This window comes from Copidosoma floridanum, unplaced genomic scaffold (assembly GCF_036245765.1).
Source record: "Copidosoma floridanum isolate Cflo_tuat_1 unplaced genomic scaffold, Cflo_Japanese_pri ptg000024l, whole genome shotgun sequence".
Classification (NCBI taxonomy): Eukaryota; Metazoa; Arthropoda; class Insecta; order Hymenoptera; family Encyrtidae; genus Copidosoma; species Copidosoma floridanum.
Window position 1 is genome coordinate 1,069,794 of NW_028321901.1, and position 19,094 is coordinate 1,088,887.

Below are 19,094 nucleotides of genomic sequence, written 5' to 3' on the forward strand. Positions count from 1 at the left end.
TGGTAGTTTTAACTGAAAAAATTGAAAAAAAACAGGTTCAAATGTTGGTCGAGGTGGTTTTCTTTTTAATTGCTACATATGACAAATTTTCCATGAATAGTAGTTTTAACTGAAAAAATTGAGTTGCCTTGGAAATCTTGTACCGAATGGAAATATGTCGATAAATTCAATTACTTGTGGAGTACAACTAAAGTTTTAACTACATAGTAAGCAGGGTCTATAAATGTGATGGATTTTCTGCTTTAAGAAAGCTACGCAAATATGTTAACTGTAGGAAAAACCAAATTAAAGTAACAACTTACATATTAGCTTATACATTTTTAAGTATAGCTACAATATTAACAATATTAATTTAATGTATTTTTACAGCACGTTGATAAACTTTTTTTTTCTGCAGCATCATTACCAAAACAGATAATATAGATTTTATGAAATGGCGACCTTATCCCTGCGCATCTCAATACCCGATAATAATGCTACCAAGATGATGCAGTTCGATCCAAATATATCAGTTTACGATGCGTGCCGAATTATTCGAGACAAGTTGACGGAAACTAGTACTTTGGAGCAAAGTAAGATTACAATTTTTAGTTACTCAATTTAAAATTCTAACTCCCAGTACACATTTTTTGATAACGTCTGTATCAAAAATCTTCTAGAAACACAAAGTATTTGAGTGAGGAACACAAAATAAAAGCTCATTACTCTTAAAGACTAATCATTAATACAAAGATTTTCAGTTATTAAATTAACGTTTGTTTCTTCTTTTGAAAAATTATACAAAAAGTAATGAAAGGCTGACTTATAAATTCGTAACGATGATGTTATACTTCACCGAAAACTCTTTTATACAACATTTCGCTCATGTTTTTTCCCTTTCCTTAAATGGTGAGTTAATTATAATTGTTATTTTAATAAAAGCCGTAAAATATACAGTTAAATAGGGGTAACAAATACAAAATTTAAACTCAAAAAAATCGTGCACATGCTCAAAATGTTAGTACTCATATTTATTTAGAAAAACTGTGGAAAATTTAATGGCTGAGTAACAATATGGCTAGAAATTTCCAAAATGGCACCGTTTTGGGTGATTTTTTGAAAAGTCTGTTCTAATAATCCAAACATTCTTAAAATGTATGTAGGCCTATGAGATCTAATGTTCTATGCTTATGCTCATAATATTGAAACTGGTTGATATAATACTGGTGAAATTGAAAAAATCGATTCCTGATGAGAGGACATTTTTTTTTATATGTCTGGAAAAAAAACAGACCGTGACATTGGTAAACTTTAACAAATTTCTATTCCTCATTGAATTTTTTTTGTTTTGAAACTCTTTCTATAGAATTCAAACTCTCATTATCCAGCACATTAGTCAAGCAGTGTATCCATCTAGCTAAACACGATCTTTGATGGAAAGTTACTTTTGTTTTAAATTTTATTGTGCTTATTATTTTATTAATCATTTATGTATACATCCACTGTTTTATACTTTTTTTAGTTTTGAAATATTTTAGTTATTTTTTATGTTTATAAATCATTTATTAAATAGAATATTTTTTGTTAAGCTTTGAAAAAGTAATTCTTACAATTACCAGCAAAAATTTATTTGGTTTTTGTTTATTTGTGTATTTCAAAAGAGAAATAATTGTTTATGCAATTTTGTAATTTTTTTCCAAATTTTTTAAGCATAGGCATTTTTGAAAAATTTTCAAGCAAAGTCTTTCTTACATTAATAAATTTTTTCCATTATTTGATTATTAATAGAAGGTTTTGTGCGTGGATAAGTTTATTTTTATTATGCCTTATCCTTCTAAAATCTTTGAGTCGTAAATAAGGTGATATTTTGATTTTGCGACTCTTACTGTCTGAAGATAAACCGGTAGTACATAATGTTTTTTTTAAAGTTTTCTTTTATATATTTATATATATATTGTATTCGTTGTTATACGCAAACTTATTCTTTAAAACCACGATAAGAAATGAGTTTGTACGAACATGTGACAGGTATAAGTGCAAAGTTAGAGAATGTATCATCATCGAAACGTGTTATGAGATAACCGATGGATTCGATAAAAGCAGGCAATTTTGTACTGACCAGTCTGGTAGAAAATTGTGGTGACATGGCTGCACACTATGATTTTCAATTGAATAGTGTATCCTTTATAATTGTATATTTGTTAAATATACAGAGAAATACTTCTTGAAATACCACACCTAGTTACTGAATAAACTTATTCAAACGATAATTGCATTTCTTAATCATGACAGTGTAGACTATGTAAATATCGTTTCATAAGAAGTATGTTTACATTTATGTATTGTCTGCTATGGAAGTATAAACTAATATTTCGATTTTTAAGTACCCACTAACTTCTGGTTCAGATGCTATCAAAAACTGTGCAGGATCTAAATGTACGATAAAAGGTTTTGAATATTTGTACTAATGTGTTTTTTAAAGTATCTTACGGCATTAAACGTTTTTGTTCATAAATACAATTGCTTAGAAGTTATTAAAATGAAATTTTATGAATAAGATTGTAACGTTGTTGCATACTAAAGAATTTTAGAAAAAATATTGTCAGTTTTCAAGATCAACATATTATTTTTTGTTAAGCGAGAACGTAACAACAGGTTTTTATATAATTAGTAAATGTCTGACTATTAAAGTATAAAAGCGCTCTTTAATTATTTCACAGATTGGTTTCAACTGATTTTCTATACGATACTGTCATGAAGATCAAGGAACAGTCTGAAAAATTATAAAATCCAAATTGTGGAGCTATTGTTAAATAAGAAAAGCATTTTAATTGACAAGGTGCTTACTGACTATATTCGTGGACTATTTTGTGTAGCATCTTATTGCGGTGAAGTAAATAACTTATCCACGTTAGTCATGCATTCATTTAAAGTTAAAATTGAAAATTGAAGTATATTGAAATCTTAATATATATACGTATATTGTCACGGACGTGGCTTGCTCCAGTCAAGCCAGCGCCCGTGTATTGGCACACCGGCATTCAACTGACGACACAAAAGAGTGTGTCTAAGAGTGCAATCAATACAGCCGCCATTACCATACTGTTACACGCTGGAGGTATTTAAGTGTTCGTGCGGTGAAGAATCTGTGTGTTAATGTCTTTCTTTCTTTGCATCCGAGGGCCGCACAAGAAAGAAGACATGCTATTAGTCGTTTGGTGGTAACAAAAGGGTAGCCACTAGTCTGATTTTGTCGATGTGTGATACTTTTAGTTCGATCCCTTTTTGAAGTTTGACACTGTGTAAGCCATAATGAAGACCTACAATTTCATACGGCCCTACATATTGCGCGATAAATTTATTTTTGTGTGGCTCTTTTAGTAAAAATACTGCCTTTCCTACTCTAAAGTGCTGAAAGTTCATTTTCCTATCGTAAAAATATTTGGAATGATGTTTCGAATGTGCTAAATTCATGGCCACCGTAGTTTGTACTTCTTGGATAAATTTTTCATATATTCGTCTGCGTCTATGGCTTAGGAGCGCGAATCACCGTTTGTAGGGGTTCGCACTCTCCTACCACACACTAACTCTTGTGGTGAGTAGCCCGTGCTTTCGTGCATCGTCGTGTTATAAGCGTGCATGCAGAGGCTTCATTAATTGTCCCAGTCGTTTTGGTCTTTGCAATACGCCTTTAGATACTCGTTTATTGTATGGTGCATACGTTCGATGCTGCCATTGAATTGAGATCTATATGCAGTTGCATAATATTTGTTGATTGGAAAGAAGCGAGCAAATTCTTCTAGTAGCTTATTCCTGAAGTGTGTACCATTATCTGACAGTATATCATCCGGTGGACCAAAAAGGCAAAAAACTTTATTTAAGAGGTTTTCAGCTGTTTCCATCACGTTTGCTTGCCTTACCGATATTAAAATGGTGTACTAAGTAAGCTCGTCCTGCACTGTAAGTATGCATCTGTTGCCTTTCTCCGTTTCTGTCAACAGGCCCTAAAAATCTATCGAAATTTTACCAAATAGAAAGGCAGGTGTATCAGTCAAAATCATAGGTAATTTTATTTTTAGTCGGACTAGTTTGTTTTTCTGACATCCGTCGCATCTCAAAATGTACTGCCTAATATCGGGCTTCATATTTGTCCAATAGAAATCATCGGCAATTTTCTTGTAGGTCTTGTTTATGCCCCTATGTCCCCCTATTGCTGACTCGTGGTATTCCTTTATTATTTGCAGTCTCTTTTCTACTGGTGGAGTTGGTAGGTCGTTCAAATACAAGACTGCTGTTAGCTCATGTTCTTGAAACATATTTCCGAAATCTTCCACTAATTGGTCAAGTGTGCTTTAATGAATACCATTATTACAGCTCTGCCAAATAGCCATTGAACTTCAGTCCCACCTATCAACCATTCTTCTGTGTTAAGCTCTTCCAATTTTATTAGACCCCTTAAAATAAATGCTTCCATTATTTCCATCTTGTGGCCATGGTGATTTTTCCTGGGGTGGGTGGGCTTTAGCTACTGTGTAGCGTGTGAACCCTAACTCTAAGGCTCTAATATATGCAGTATTATCCGCCAAATTCATATCTTGATTAGAGTTGTCCGAGTCGCCCTCTTCCTGTGGTGATTCGGTGTCATTCCCATTGCTTATAACTTCAGCCCACTCTGAACGTGTGATGTTTGCCTCGTGCCCTGTTCCCTCATTTCGTTGTATGTAACATGCTTGGTTCAATACATCGGTATTCGTTTCTACCTGTTCCCAAGGTAAGACATACTTGCCCCTTTCTTCCTTAAGCTGAGCATCTACTAATATGTTCCTAAAGTCTAGTGTATCCTCATAGTCTTTTTTATGTACAAAATTGCTTACTTCAGATTGTGTTACCAATTTTATGCTTATGTTTTCTTTGTTACCAAATACATTTTGCTGAAGTGGGCACAACCAGTACCCTTTCTTGTCATTTCTGACGGCTACGAATTTGTCTTTCCAATATATATATATATATATATATATATATATATATATATATATATATATATATATATATATATATATATATATATATTCGTTAGTAGCTTTTTCATTCTTGTTAATTTGTGTAAGGCTTTTAGCCGATGGTAGGGATGGCTTGACGGAGTTCCTGAAAGGTGTGGAGGCGATTCTCATCAGAGGAATGTAATGCTGTCCTTGCAGATGAATATGTGCGTATTTTACATTGCTTTCTCTCTGTAAGTGAGAGTATAGGTATTTATCTAACTACCAGGCTTTGTTGGAACGGCGCAAGTGTACACGCACGTTCCACTTGAAGTGTTGTGGGAAGAAAAAAATACAGTTCCCATTTCGAAACCTCCGAATTAACATTTGTCTATGTGTGATGAGTTCAGCAGCTCCGCTCTTAATTCACTCGCTGTGAGCTTCAGCTGACATCCATTTGTTAACAAGTGGAATAGGCAATTGCCGTCATATTGAGTAAGATCAGGCCGCAATTTAAATTCTAGCCAAGGTTTGCTGCAAATATTTGCCTCTGAACTTATTATTCTTGGTAAGTCTGTTAATTTTGTTCTAACTGTGTCCTGCCCTTGTTTGGGATTTTTGTCTTCCGATGTAATTGGAGAGTATGTGTTGCTACCTTTGCCTTGAAGTGGTTCCCCTTGGGTGACTGCTGATAGTTGCCCATCGCTCAGGCTTCTCCATTTGCTATCATTCATGTTGCATGGGTCAACTTTTACGTTTACCTAAGGGTGGTTCTGCTTCTGATCATTTTTGCAAGCAGTTTGGTGATTATAGGAGGGACAGTCTTTGAGGCTGTCCACATACACCCCCTTTTACTCTTCCCATATATCTATTCTTGCTTTCTACTTACCTTCTAATGTTTTTATTTCCTCAATCTTTGTGGATGGGTTGACCGTTTTCAAGGCTTGTGACTTAAAATGCTGCTGGTTCTTTCCTTCCAGCTCAATTTTCTTTGCGTTTCTTAAGATAAGTGTGAGTTATCCCTGTGATGGGTTTGCTGCCATGAGTTGAGTTCTTGCCAATTTATCCACTTTCGTTGGGTGACTGTTATTTCCTCTGCGGTATCTGAATGGCCCACTTCCTCATTGGATTTGTTGTTATACTGTACTGGAGATAAGCAAGTCGCTAAGGGTATTGTTACGTCTTCCCGTGTTGGGATGACAGACTTGTCTAACGGCGTACTCACTGCTCAAATTTCTGTACTTAGAAATCCACTCTCTGAGGGGTCTACTGCTGTTTCACTCGACTCTGTTTTGATTTTGATGCTTCTTTTCTCTGTATCGCTTGCATTCGAATTAACAGAGAACTTTTTCAGCTTTTTGCGCCTTTAAAATAATTTCTTGCGTGTCCGTACAGTGTTGAGATCCGTGTCTGACTCTGTGCTGCTGCAGTCGGCTAAGGAAGAATCTGAATCCGATACCTGCAATCTTGTTTTGTTGATTATAATCTTCTTGCCATTTCCTTCATCATTCTGTACTCTGTGCCCGAACCACAAATATCCTTGCCAGCGGCCCGCTCTCGAGTCAGATCCCGTCTTTCTCCTGCTCTTCTGCTAGTTGGTAAAGGTCTTTTTTGGCAACTCCGGATTAATTTTTTCTTCATGATTGTCTGTGCCCTATAACAACAATATATTCAGCTGTCTTCGCTGATCTTTTTTTTTGTATCATATAACAAAGTAACTGACTAATTGACTGCACTAATCTCTTTTTTTTTTGCGTCCAGCGTTTCTCCCCATTTGGCCCAGGTTTCTTCAGTACTATCCACATATAAGAGTTTTACGGTGATTTCGATGGTTCGATGATATCATGGTCATGCAGTTTTTTTATTTCTACTCTCATTTGATCCCTTAATCCTGGCGGATACCTATAGTTTCTTGCGTGAATCGGTGTTTCCATATTTGTAATTATTCTGTGTTTAACTGAGTTAGTAATTGGCAAGAGTTCGTCCTCTAATCCAAACACATACGGGTTGTGGCTCACCAGGTCTACCACATGTGCCAATTCTTCCTCATTTCAGCCATTTATATCTACAAGTGATATTATTCTTTTTAGTCTTTCTTCTTTTGTTTCAGTTTTAATTGTTCTACTATTCGCATACACGCTGTCTCTGCTTGCTTCATTATTTTCCAGCTCAAGTATATTTTTGTCGTCCCCATTGGCTCTTGAGGCCTTTAAACTCTGGGTAGATTCATAGTGTAGGAACTCCACTTCGGGCACTTTAATTCTGACCGTGGAGTCGGTAGTGTTGATGCATATGCCATAGGTCCTGTCACCGTCTCGCTTTACTACGAAATTTCCGAAATAAATGCCGTTTTATAAATTTTGTCTTGGAACCCATCCTACATATTCCTCATTTTTACGTGAACTAACCGTTGCATGTATTACCTGTTAAGAGCTCGCAGGAATTTCGAATCATTCATCTTCTTTTATTGAGAACCTGATCCCGTTGAGGTATACACACTCGTTCCATAACAAGCATAATTTGGTGACAGCGGCAGGATGTAGAATTAAGATATCGCCTGAGGCAATCGAGTAGTAATTCGCACAAAATTAACTCGCATGTACGCCATATATGTCCAGCACCAACTCAGAAGAAATCTGCATTACTTTCGGTGGCTGATAAGAACTACGTTACCTGACCAGTTGAGTACAATAATGAAGCTACTTCATGTCACGAAAACAAAATTGAGGTGAGAAGACATTACAACGAGAATGCTACGAGGATATAATGGCCTGTCAAGGGACACGAAGACATATGCAAAGAAAAGAATGAAAAGGTTACCAAATTCAGAAAAACAATATTCAGCAGGTGACGTAGCAAGAGTTGTTATCGTGGACGATGACCCATTAACTTGGGGAGGTGTCACGGCCGTGGCTTGCTCCAGTCAAGCCAGCGCCTGTGTGTTAGCACAACGGCGTATAACTAACGACACAATAGAGTGCATCTAAGAGTGCAATTAATACAGCCGCTCGCGGCAGCGGTCGTGGCTAAGTGGTCAGCGTAAAGTTTCGCGAATCCTTAGTTGACGGGTTCGAGCCCCTGCTCCACCTTTTTGGCGGAGCATTTCACTACAAAATTAAGGACTGTTTAATCCATTTATTCAATAAGTTGGAATTATCTGCTCCCCATCTACACGAGAATCCCTAAAGCTTGTTCCGTAACATTATATATATACATACATATATACACATATATATATATATATATATATATATATATATATATATATATATATATATATATGTATATGTATATGTATATATGTACACTCAACTAAACGAAATTTATATTGTATAATATAAAGAAAGAATACAATGCACTATGAGAAAATATTCACGCACGAAGCACAAGACCTACCATAAGGCAAATTCCCGCAAATCATGAGTTTAAAGAATTTGTAATAATATGTTATATGTTAACATGTGTTTGAATGGAAAATTGTCACATCACTAAAAATAGTGTAAAATAACATTGTCCTGCATTTAAGTCTTCTGTAGTATTCGAAGCACTTACTGTTATCGGAAAATAGTCCTGAAGAGGCTGTACCAGGCAAAATTTAAATCAAAAACCCAAATAAATAAATGTACAGTACTTATATCTTAAGTTGATATAGACGAATTGTTTTATGAGCGCAAACAAAATTTATTCGTCACATTTACTATCTATGATATCCGTGATAGTATACACATAAGCTCATATCGCAAGTTAAGTTTATACGTCACGCTTTCTATAAACGTGTGCAAGAGCTTCAAAGTGCATGTTTTTAAGTTTACATTTGCTCGTGCACCCAGTGACTTGTACACGTAATAATCATATACAGCAATAAAACAACATAAACCACCATCGTTTTAAACTACTGTTTTGTTTTAAACGCAGTTTTTTACGATTATCGCTTATTAGCTGATGTAATTCAAGCGGATGTTTCTTCTACTCACTCTGATGCTATAAAAGTGCTCTATCAAGAGAAAAAGTCATTCTGTTAACGTCTGTTATCTATCCTCAAAAGTTTTAGTCAGTTGTTAACTTCCAATCCAGTGAGTATATTTTACACGTGAGGTATAATATATTGGTTAAGGGAACTCAGGTATATTTCGAGAACATCAGTAGTCATAAACCACGCTATGGAGAAAGGTACAGCGAAAAAGGCCTACCAAAAGAAGTTCTGCCAGTAGCAAAGAGAGCAGAAACTGTAACTACTCTTTTTCTGTCCACAGATTCATTCATGTTGTTACAGAAACTATTGATGAGTCGTGCCTGAGGAAACTCTGAAGCAGTAGTATTAACTATCATCGATAAATGCAAGTTAGTAATGAGTAATGTAATTAATACTTAACCTTGTTTGTGTGACTCAATAAAATATTTTTAAATAAATAAATGATATTAATTTGGATATATTACACAGTAAAATTACTTATTTTATTTATATCATTAAAATTAAAATTTTGTATTTAAATCAATAGAACAAATAAAGGTTGTGAGTGACAAACCAGGAGACCCACGAACGAACGGAATCAAATAAAAGATATTAAGACCATATTTTAAATGAGCCCAGTTATACCAAATTATTACTCCTGTTGTGTTTTTGAAACAGTAAAGAAAATCCGTTGACAGATGATTCTATTTTACAACAGTTTCTAAATGTTTCATCTTACTAATATATAAAGCAAAGTCGCTAAAACCGTTGTAATCGCAAACCGCAAAAACTACTGAACCGATTTTGCCGTAGTTTTGCACACTGATTCATGACACTTCCTAGATGGTTTTTGTATAGTTTTCATCTTGAAAAATTGAATAAAAATTGCAATAAATAAGCTTAAAGTTATGCAAAAATACGCCAACTTTTCACTTAAGTTCAGTAGGATCCGCTAGGTGGTGTTGACAAAAAAATTGAGGCTACCTGCAACAGAACTAAATAAGTGTGGTTATAATACTCCGGAGCGTCTCGAAAACAGATGCAGTCATCCTCCTGTAGTTCATCGAGCTGCATAGAGAATGTAGATGATAGTCGTGCAGCTGCATATTCCGGTCACGGACAGCACTCTTTTCTAATGGGCAAGTGACCTAGGTCTACATTTACCCTGAATCTCGACAAGTGCCACCAATAAAAAATTATTCTAACCAATGACGTCTCTGGCGTAATACCAAGTGACGTATCTAGCCAGAGCACAACCTGCTCCAACTCTTCAGAAATGTGTGTCAGTTTCACCATCCCGCCTGGTGCAGTCAGGGAATTTTTGGCTTTAAACGTAAGCTAGGGAAGACAGCTCTGAGGGGTACGGGCAGCCACAACGGCTATCTTCTCAGTGGTCGTGTCCCCAACGGGCATACCCACATGATTCCGTCCAACGATGAGCCGTTTGTTATGCGGGGAATGACCCGAAGACGAGATATTCTTTGGTCAGCGGTGTACCTTACTCCATCACAGTCTCCGTATACAGAGACATCAAGGGTAAGAGTCAAGCTACCCGTAGCCAGCTCTTTATCATCAAGAATAATAATAAGGAATAGCTGGAAGTCTTACCTCTAGCCGTTTTAGGGCTATTAAAAGTATTTACGATCCTTACTTAACCATCAATCTTATCGGTTCTTTTAAGGGCCACCTAAGTGTAGACTACCTTGCTAACAAATACGTTTTTACTACAATTTTCCGAAGCAATTTGTTGACTAAAAGATTATGACTAAAAACGGTCACTATTAAACCAAGGCAGTCATTCACTGGCAATCGTCACGAGCGGAGTTGTCCTTCGTAAGGCTGGAAACCCCAGTGATCGATGACCCTATATAGTAATCAACCCTATACAATACCCTATACAATAACCCTCTCGACTCTAAGCATTTAACCAGGAATCACCGATCCTCTCCAAGGTCTGTGCTAGGCGAACCTTACAGCTCTTAAGAGAAAAAAAACTTTAGCCAACGGGACAGTCTCCGACGAGCAAGCATTACGAACTAATCTTCCCACCCTACCAAAACAACTGAGTCTGCAAATAAAAAAGTGCTTTAGACACCAACGTCTTCGACGTTATACCAGAAGATGCTTCGATGGATCCCTACAACTAGCTCCAAAGCTTTGGCCTTTGTAATTTTTCTCCCGATCAGTCTGGGACTTTAATAGCAGGCCAGAGAAGATCAACCTGAGGTATCAAGGCAGTCACAATTGCTGTAAACTTCAGTCAAGAAAGTGTGTACTTAAGAAGCTCACCGGTCTTTTTTATCAGACGTCTAACTACTTTGCCAAAAAATGTATTAGAGCTTAACAATGGTAACAGAATTTTAGGGGTCTTAAAAGTTTTAAGCATGCCAAAAGTCACAAGAGGGTAAATTGGAAGGAAAACTTCAAATGTAATTAATAATTACAATTTCCCCCGTCAAGAAACTGACGTAGAAAATTTATTGAGATTGGAACAGCAGCGTCAAAATTGACAAATAAAGAATCCATTACGTGAGAGATCAGCTTTTAACTGTACCTTTACAGTTATCTTTTAAATCTTTCAGTTTTTTTTCATAAGTAGAAAATTTATTTGTATTTTTGTGTATATCAAAAATTTTTTTTAGTATATATTTTTTAGGTTTTTTAATCTTAACAGCTTGAAAAAACAGCCCTTCTTGTAAATTATACGGAAGAAACTGCAAATTAATGGCCCGTTGTGGTTAACGATTATTTGACGGCATAAGGAACGCACGGTTTTTTTCAGCATAATTTTTTTTTTTATTTAATTCTTACAGCTTATTATTTGACCGAATAAGCTATATGAATTCTGAACAAATATGTTCTTAATAAAAAGAATTTTGTTCTAAGGAGTGTCAGGAATACATGTAAGATTTCTAACTGAAAGCGTTTTACGTTACATGTCAACAAACTACGGTGTTTTATTCAGTAAGTCTCAGGCGAAGCCGAGACGGGAGGCTGCTTGTAATAGATAAATGACACTAACTTATTAAGCATCACTATACCTACGTTTTTATGATAGATACTTGATTTCTTTAAAAAACTTTCAACAAGACGAAGAAAACAAACCAACTCCAATAATAGCTACTCAGTAATCTATACATCTCTGCATACTTATTACAAGACTTAAAGGTAAGGCCTGAGAACGTTTTATAGGTTTTACTTTTTCCTTAATTGATTGGTTTAAAAAACATACAAACAAGAATTTTCCCTTACCAAATCATATCATAAATACATGGCAAAACATCTCAATACTGCAACGAAACAAAACAAAGTGCTTCAAAATTGTTACCACAAAGTCATTTTTCTCACAAAACTATTTCAACCACCCTATTGACTTATTAAACACTATCATGACGAACTCAAGGCAATTAAAAAAAATGCTTGTCGTATGGCAAATTTTATTGTTAAGTATTTTATAAAAAAAAGATGAATCGTAGATAGCCGACACTTTCCAGCCCAAGGAAGAGTTTGCCAATTAACTATGCTAAGAAGAAATTGGATTTTTATTTATTTATTCTTGTTGGCCTAAGGTCACATTTTATCAATAAATAATGCTAAATAATAGTAAGATTCCTAGTAGTAAATGCTTGCTCATCTAAAAAACAAAAAAAAATTTTTGAAATAATTTACTTTACGTTATTTAATTAGGTACTTACTGAATATCTTATTAGTTAATGAAGCATAAATTAATAATAGAGGTGCTTCTCACTAAACAACAGGAGGAGCTTACTTGCTACTTTATTAATTTGAGTTATTGATTTATTAGTTGAATGTGACATGTTTAGGGAGTTCTAGGCTAACTGATTAGGAACGGTGTATTTTAGTCGTAAGTATTTAAAACGATTTTAATGTATAACCCGAGAGTGTGAGTAGATAGGCTGTGCTGGTTCTCAAACAGCTGTTCACAGTTCTGGCACCGATTTTGGCACATCTAGCCTCTCCTCTCTGGCGTTTTTGAATTGACTGTCCTAGAACCAGTGCTGATTGTAGAACTTGGTGGGGGCTCATGCTGTTGCTTGCGTTCTCAACTTGAGAGTGGTTCAAGCTGCTGTTTGAATGGGCAAAATTTTGTGCAGCTTGTGCGCGTGCTAGTTTATACATATTAAAATTGTTTTGTATAAGTGAGCGGGTTAAATGATAATGTAGGATGTGTAGTGACAGGAAAATAATTGTTAAACATGTCTGTATTATCTTACTTAATCAGTTTATTTTCAATAAATGATGTACCTTTACAAAGCTAGTCTCACAAACATACATGTTTTACGATAATGAGCTTATTAAGATTAAATAATGTCATATTCTGCTATTATTATGTTTAACGTTTTTTCTTATTTTTTTATAACCTTCATTTTAAGGACAAGATCCTTTGTTGGTAGAATACATATCAATAAGACTTTTCAGCCCAGATTTTGTGTTTCTATATTAATCGTCCTTAGTTGAGATTTTTTGATACTCAACATAAGTTGTAAGATTGCTTGTACTCGGCTTATGTGACATATGGATAAAACGAATAATTTTTTTTCAAGCAACTCTACAGTCCTTATCTCTTAATTTTCCCACAGATTTTGTTTTATCAAGATTTATGTCCTTTTTCTCATTACTCTTGATAAATTTTTCCCACTCTTCTTGTCGTCGTTTATTTTCTGGTCCTTTTTAACTACAGCTGTCACTCCAACCTTTATCCATAATAGTTGAAAATGAACTGATGCTAGCAAAACCATGAATCGGCTTATGTATTACCTTACACAAGTTTCTTTCTATCACCACTCATTGGACTATAGTGAATGATATGGTCATGAAAAATTAAGCAATAAGTTGACGTATTCGCAGGAAAATTAATAAGCAACTCAAATTCTAGCCTGACATCTACTGGAGCACTTTTTAATTTCACGTTTTTTTTTAAACAATCGAGGACGATTAAAGATATTCGATTAAGAAAGTAATTTTTGCCTAATAAAGGCGTGTATTCTTTACCATAATATGAATTTTAATAAGTAGCATACATATTATATGACAATGCATACTAATTGCGCATTATATTAAGGCTAATATCTCCATAAGGATGATAATGTGAATTTTAATTTAAATACAGTTTTACATTTCTTATTTTGCAGCAATCAAACATACTAGCGCTTACATCTTTCTGATTTTTATGGTTAGTTTTAAAGGCTGAAATAACGTAACGTGGTTTTTCCAACTGATTAGATGTTTTAACTGTCCATATATGTTTAGATGTGCTAGGTTTGAGGGGATGCTCATATTATTTCCAAGTTTAAAAGCTCATAGATACAAAGTCTTTTCAAGTTGCTGCTGCAATAGGATCAGCAGCATTGGCATTAAGTGGAGTTTGTATAACGGCATTTATATCGTTTCCTGCTCTTGTAAGTATAAGCTCATGTTTAACATTAACAACTGTCTTACGATAGTCTTCAGCAAACCCTCAAATCATATTCAATGGAAGCATGATATGACAGTATTTACTATCATTAGTAAGGTCATCATCTTCTTTGCCAACACCAAGCCAACCTGCATTTATCACAGATTTTTGATCAGGACTTAGCGATAGTCAATTTTTCGTAAGGGTTGTAAATCCAAAATTTTTGTACTTGTCGACCTCTACAGCATTTATGTTGTATCGTATTTCATTACATAAGTGGCAAATGGCATTGTTTATCAATGAATTAGTTACTGCTATATTTTTATTCACTTTTTATTCATCTTCCATGAACATGTAAGGAACTTCTGAATGGTAACAGATATAAATTTTGACATAGAATTGAAATACCAACTTTATCACCGTTACTGTATGTTGACGATGAATACGCCTAATGAGCATGAATCTCATAGGGTGCAAGAGATTCGTTAAATGCGACTAGAGACTGAATACTTAGAATCTCGTCCATTTTGTATACAACAAAAAGTATCCAACTTATGTTCCACCAGGATCTCTTATTTTTAAACCGAGACTTTTTATAAGCTGTATGTTTTGATAAGTTAGTTTTTGACGTGTTGGCTGTTTTCTTAGATGTCTCGATGCTTTGATTGACTGTTTTCTCTGACATCTCAATGGTTTGAGAGCTCGTTGTTAACTGAGTGCTAGAGCGCATATTGAGCTGCCTCTATGATTTGTTTGACTACAATTTATACTCAATATGTAAAGGGTTTTATATGCTATCTTATAGTTATCACTTTACCACGAAAATCAACTAAATCACGATCCTGATCTACCATAAGTAGTTGTACATGATCAATGATACGTCTAATAATCAGTGAATAAGTTAATTGGCAAGGAACTTCAATAATTTTGTATCCTGGTGGTACAGCTTGAAAAATATCATGAATCGCGTGCACTTTGTTGCTATTTATGTAAGCTCCACTTTTAATGTTACGTTTAACTCTTAATGCGTTTATCTTTCAAATAGCTACAGGTGAGTCTTAAATATAAGTTGTGTTTCTGTTTAAAACCCACTGAGTGAAACCTAATAGACGGTCTATAGAATCTTGAGGTTATATATATATATATGTATATATTTATATATATATATATATATTGATGTTGCAATTACTGTTTCACTATCAAAGTGAGTGTCGATCTATTTGGTCGGAAGCTAGGTAGAAAGAAAGGCAGGTAGCCAAGGTCTGCCTGATATTGGATACAAACTTACTACAGACTGACAATATGACTTGGATAATAAAAGACTGTCCCATGTTGGAACATCTCAATAGCTTTAAGGTGTAGCTATGCTTACTTTATTGAAGCCATTAAAAAGCTTGAAAAAGAAATACATAGTTCTGGAATTTTCGTGTACAACTTACAAAAAAAATTTCCATTTATTCGAGCTGATTGAGGTAACATTAATCTAGACAATTAATACACAGAGCGAGCTTTTGAAGATCTCTATAAGACAGCAAAGCTTTATTATCCTCACCAAAAATTCAACATACGTGATGAAGATGAGATTTGGCAAGCAAACCTTACAGAGATTTAGCCTTACGCTCATGAAAATAAAGGGTTTCAGTATTTGCTCACTGCAATCGATGTTTTTTCTAAGTAGTCAACCAAAAAACTGTCAAAGAGGTAACTGCAGCAACGCATTCAATATTAAAAAAAAGATGGGTACCAATTAACAAAAAAACTGATCGTGGCAAAGAGTTCTATAATGTGAACTTTCAAAATCTAATTCAAAAATATAGAATACATTTTTTCTCAGCTTCTAGCAATCTCAAAGCTTTTATATGCGAGCGATTTAGTCGTACTTTAAAAAATTAAATTTGGAAAAAATTTAATATGCATGGCAACAATAAATGGTTAAGTTTGTTTCTAACGTTAACTAAATTTCATAATAATAGAAACTATCGTATCGAAACTATTCATAAAATAGAAAACATCGAACGATTGGTTTTAAACCAAAAAATGTTGTTGCTGAAAATAAAGCTTAAGTCATAAGAAAACTGAAAAAATATGTCAAAATAGCAGTAAGTCTAAGCCTAGATTTGAAATCGATAATAAAGTACGAGTGAGCAAACCTAAACAAGCTTTGGAAAAAGGGTATACACTAAATTGGTCAACGAAAGTATTTACAATTACGCAAGTAGCAGCAACAAATCCAACAATGTACCAGCTTGAGAATTATCAAGTTATGTATGTATTACATATATACTTTATACATGTATGAAAAAAAAATTAACACGAACTTAGAATTTGCTAGCGATAGAATTTGCGACTTTACTTGTGACGTGCTTGAAAGCGTTATGAATTTTTTAGGATAGGAAACATCACTAGTGCCAACAGATTGCTTTCCCAAAATGTATTCATTCATTCCTTGACACTTACTTACTTAAAATTTTAAAGTGTTCATATACATTTGCTATGGAGGGTACAAGTTTCCAAGTTAATATAGAAGTCAGTGACAAAAACGATTTGTGAAACTTTTTAAACTTAATACCATTCGAAGATGTATCAGTTTCACTGCAAGATGGAGGATTATTAGATCCACTTTTAATCTTTCTCCAGAATGGGTATGTGTTTAGCCAAGTATTTTGAATATCTTGGTTTGGAGACATTCTAAGTTTTCCTCCTACACAGCTGAGTGAACAGAACACTTGCAACAACCTGCTGGCTATAAAAGCATGAGAACCTGCCTCTATTGAAGAATTTTATATTTTACCTTCGACACAATTATTTGTGCAAGAAATACTTGAACCGTGAAACTCATCAACATCACCAACGCAGTCATTTATATCTTAACTTGGAAACAATCCTCAGTTGGCTGTTTAGCTGTCATGTAAGAGACGATTTAGAGCATTACACATATACATATATATGGGGCATTCCACGTGAACAGAGACAAAAAAAAATTTTTTTTCTCCAAACTTTGAGAATCAATAGTACTCCATTAGAGAACAATACTGGAATTTTTTCAGATTTTTTGGCCAACACCCTTGCCGTCAGTGACGGTCACAATTTTGGAATTTTTTCTTTGAAGGAAAAATTCTCAATTTTGTAGACCAATCGATGCGTATTAAAAAAAAAATAAAAATAGCAATTTGATAGCATTTTTTCTGCAAAACACGATAAAAATATTTAAAAAAATTTTGAGGTTAGTTTTGTCCTCATTTTTGGGTTTTAAATTTTAAAATTGATTTTTCGAAAAGTATGACACTTTTTTTTCAATTTTTTTCTTTTTTTTTTAGCTCAAAATATGGACGTTTAAATAATTTCTGTCCCATGATGGACGCAGTTAAAATGTAAGCGCTAGAGGGCGCTAAGTGATAAAAAACACAGTTTTTACGTTATATCTCGTTCCATATGATAAAAAAATATGTAAAAAAAATGTATTTTAACATAAATAAAGGCGCCACATACGATCTGAGTGTCAAATTTAATGAATTCGAAATGGCAGATCCAATATGGCAGCCAACATTTTTAAAATTAACGAATTTTGAAAACTGAAAAGTGTCATTGTAATTTACGTAAAATTATAAGTCGAAAATGTCTCTTGCAAAATTTTCCTAAATTGCGTTATTTTCGTGAAAACTAACAGTAAAGATTTGGTATTTTTCGACTTGACAGATTTGGACAATAATAAATAATATGAACATGAATTTTTGAACGGTATAATTCGTAGGTTGTCCTCGGTTGTTAGGGTCACTGATTACAAATCTAGTGTTGGGTTGATGGAATTTAAAATGGCGGATTTAATATGGCAGATCAAAAATAACACACAAGTGAAGCACGTATCCAAGTATTAGTGCACGCTTATCTTTTACTTTTTGTTTACATTATGTTGCATGTGATCAACTTTGCTCACCATAAAAAAGATTTTAACATTGATGCTGAGTGAAACTTTTTCCCTACGGCCCACGGGAAAGGACCATGTGATGGACTTGGTGCCACGGTTAAAAGAAGTGCAGTACGCGCAAGCCTGCAGTCCAAAGAAATAATACTTACTGCCCAGGAGCTCTACAAATGGCTGAATACAACAGATCGCTTACCAAATACTAGTTTTGAGTACTGTAACGCAAAGTCCATTGAAGCGAATAGAAAAAAACTAAACAATAGATTTAATTCTAATTCAAGAGTTCATAGCTTACAACAGAAACATTGCTTGATAAATTCAGATGATGGAGACGTTGGAGCTAAAAGTCATTCACTCTCTTCTACTTTTTAAAAGTTTAAAATATTTAATTTACTGTGCAGTGTTGATTATGAGAAAGAAGCTACTTATTCGGGAATAAAATGCAAAATAATACTTAGATTACAATGACACTTTTTAGTTCTCAAAATTCGTTAATTTTAAAAATGTTGGCTGCCATATTAGATCCGCCATTTTGAATTCATTAAATTTGACACTCAGATCGTATGCGGCGCCTTTATTTATGTTAAAATACATTCTTTTCACATATTTTTTTATCATAAGGAACGAGATATAACGTAAAAACTGTGTTTTTTATCACTTAGCGCCCTCTAGCGCTTACATTGTAACTGTGTCCATCATGGGACAGAAATTATTTAAGCGTCCATATTTTGAGCTAAAAAAAAAAAAAAAAAAAATTGAAAAAAAAGTGTCATACTTTTCGAAAAATCGATTTTAAAATTTAAAACCCAAAAATGAGGGACAAAACTAACCTCAAAATTTTTTAAA

General features: G+C 34.3%; 1 protein-coding gene across 1 annotated transcript in view; it reads left to right on the forward strand.

Moving 5' to 3' along the window:
* The first annotated feature begins 374 nt into the window (after positions 1–374).
* LOC106637206 (Talin_middle and talin-RS domain-containing protein rhea) overlaps positions 375–19,094 on the forward strand; it is a 912,483-nt gene continuing 893,763 nt past the window's right edge. The window contains exon 1 of the mRNA XM_089595075.1: positions 375–572. Coding sequence (XP_089451201.1) covers positions 434–572 — 139 coding nt within the window. The 5' untranslated portion in view covers positions 375–433. The remainder of the gene's footprint in view (positions 573–19,094) is intronic.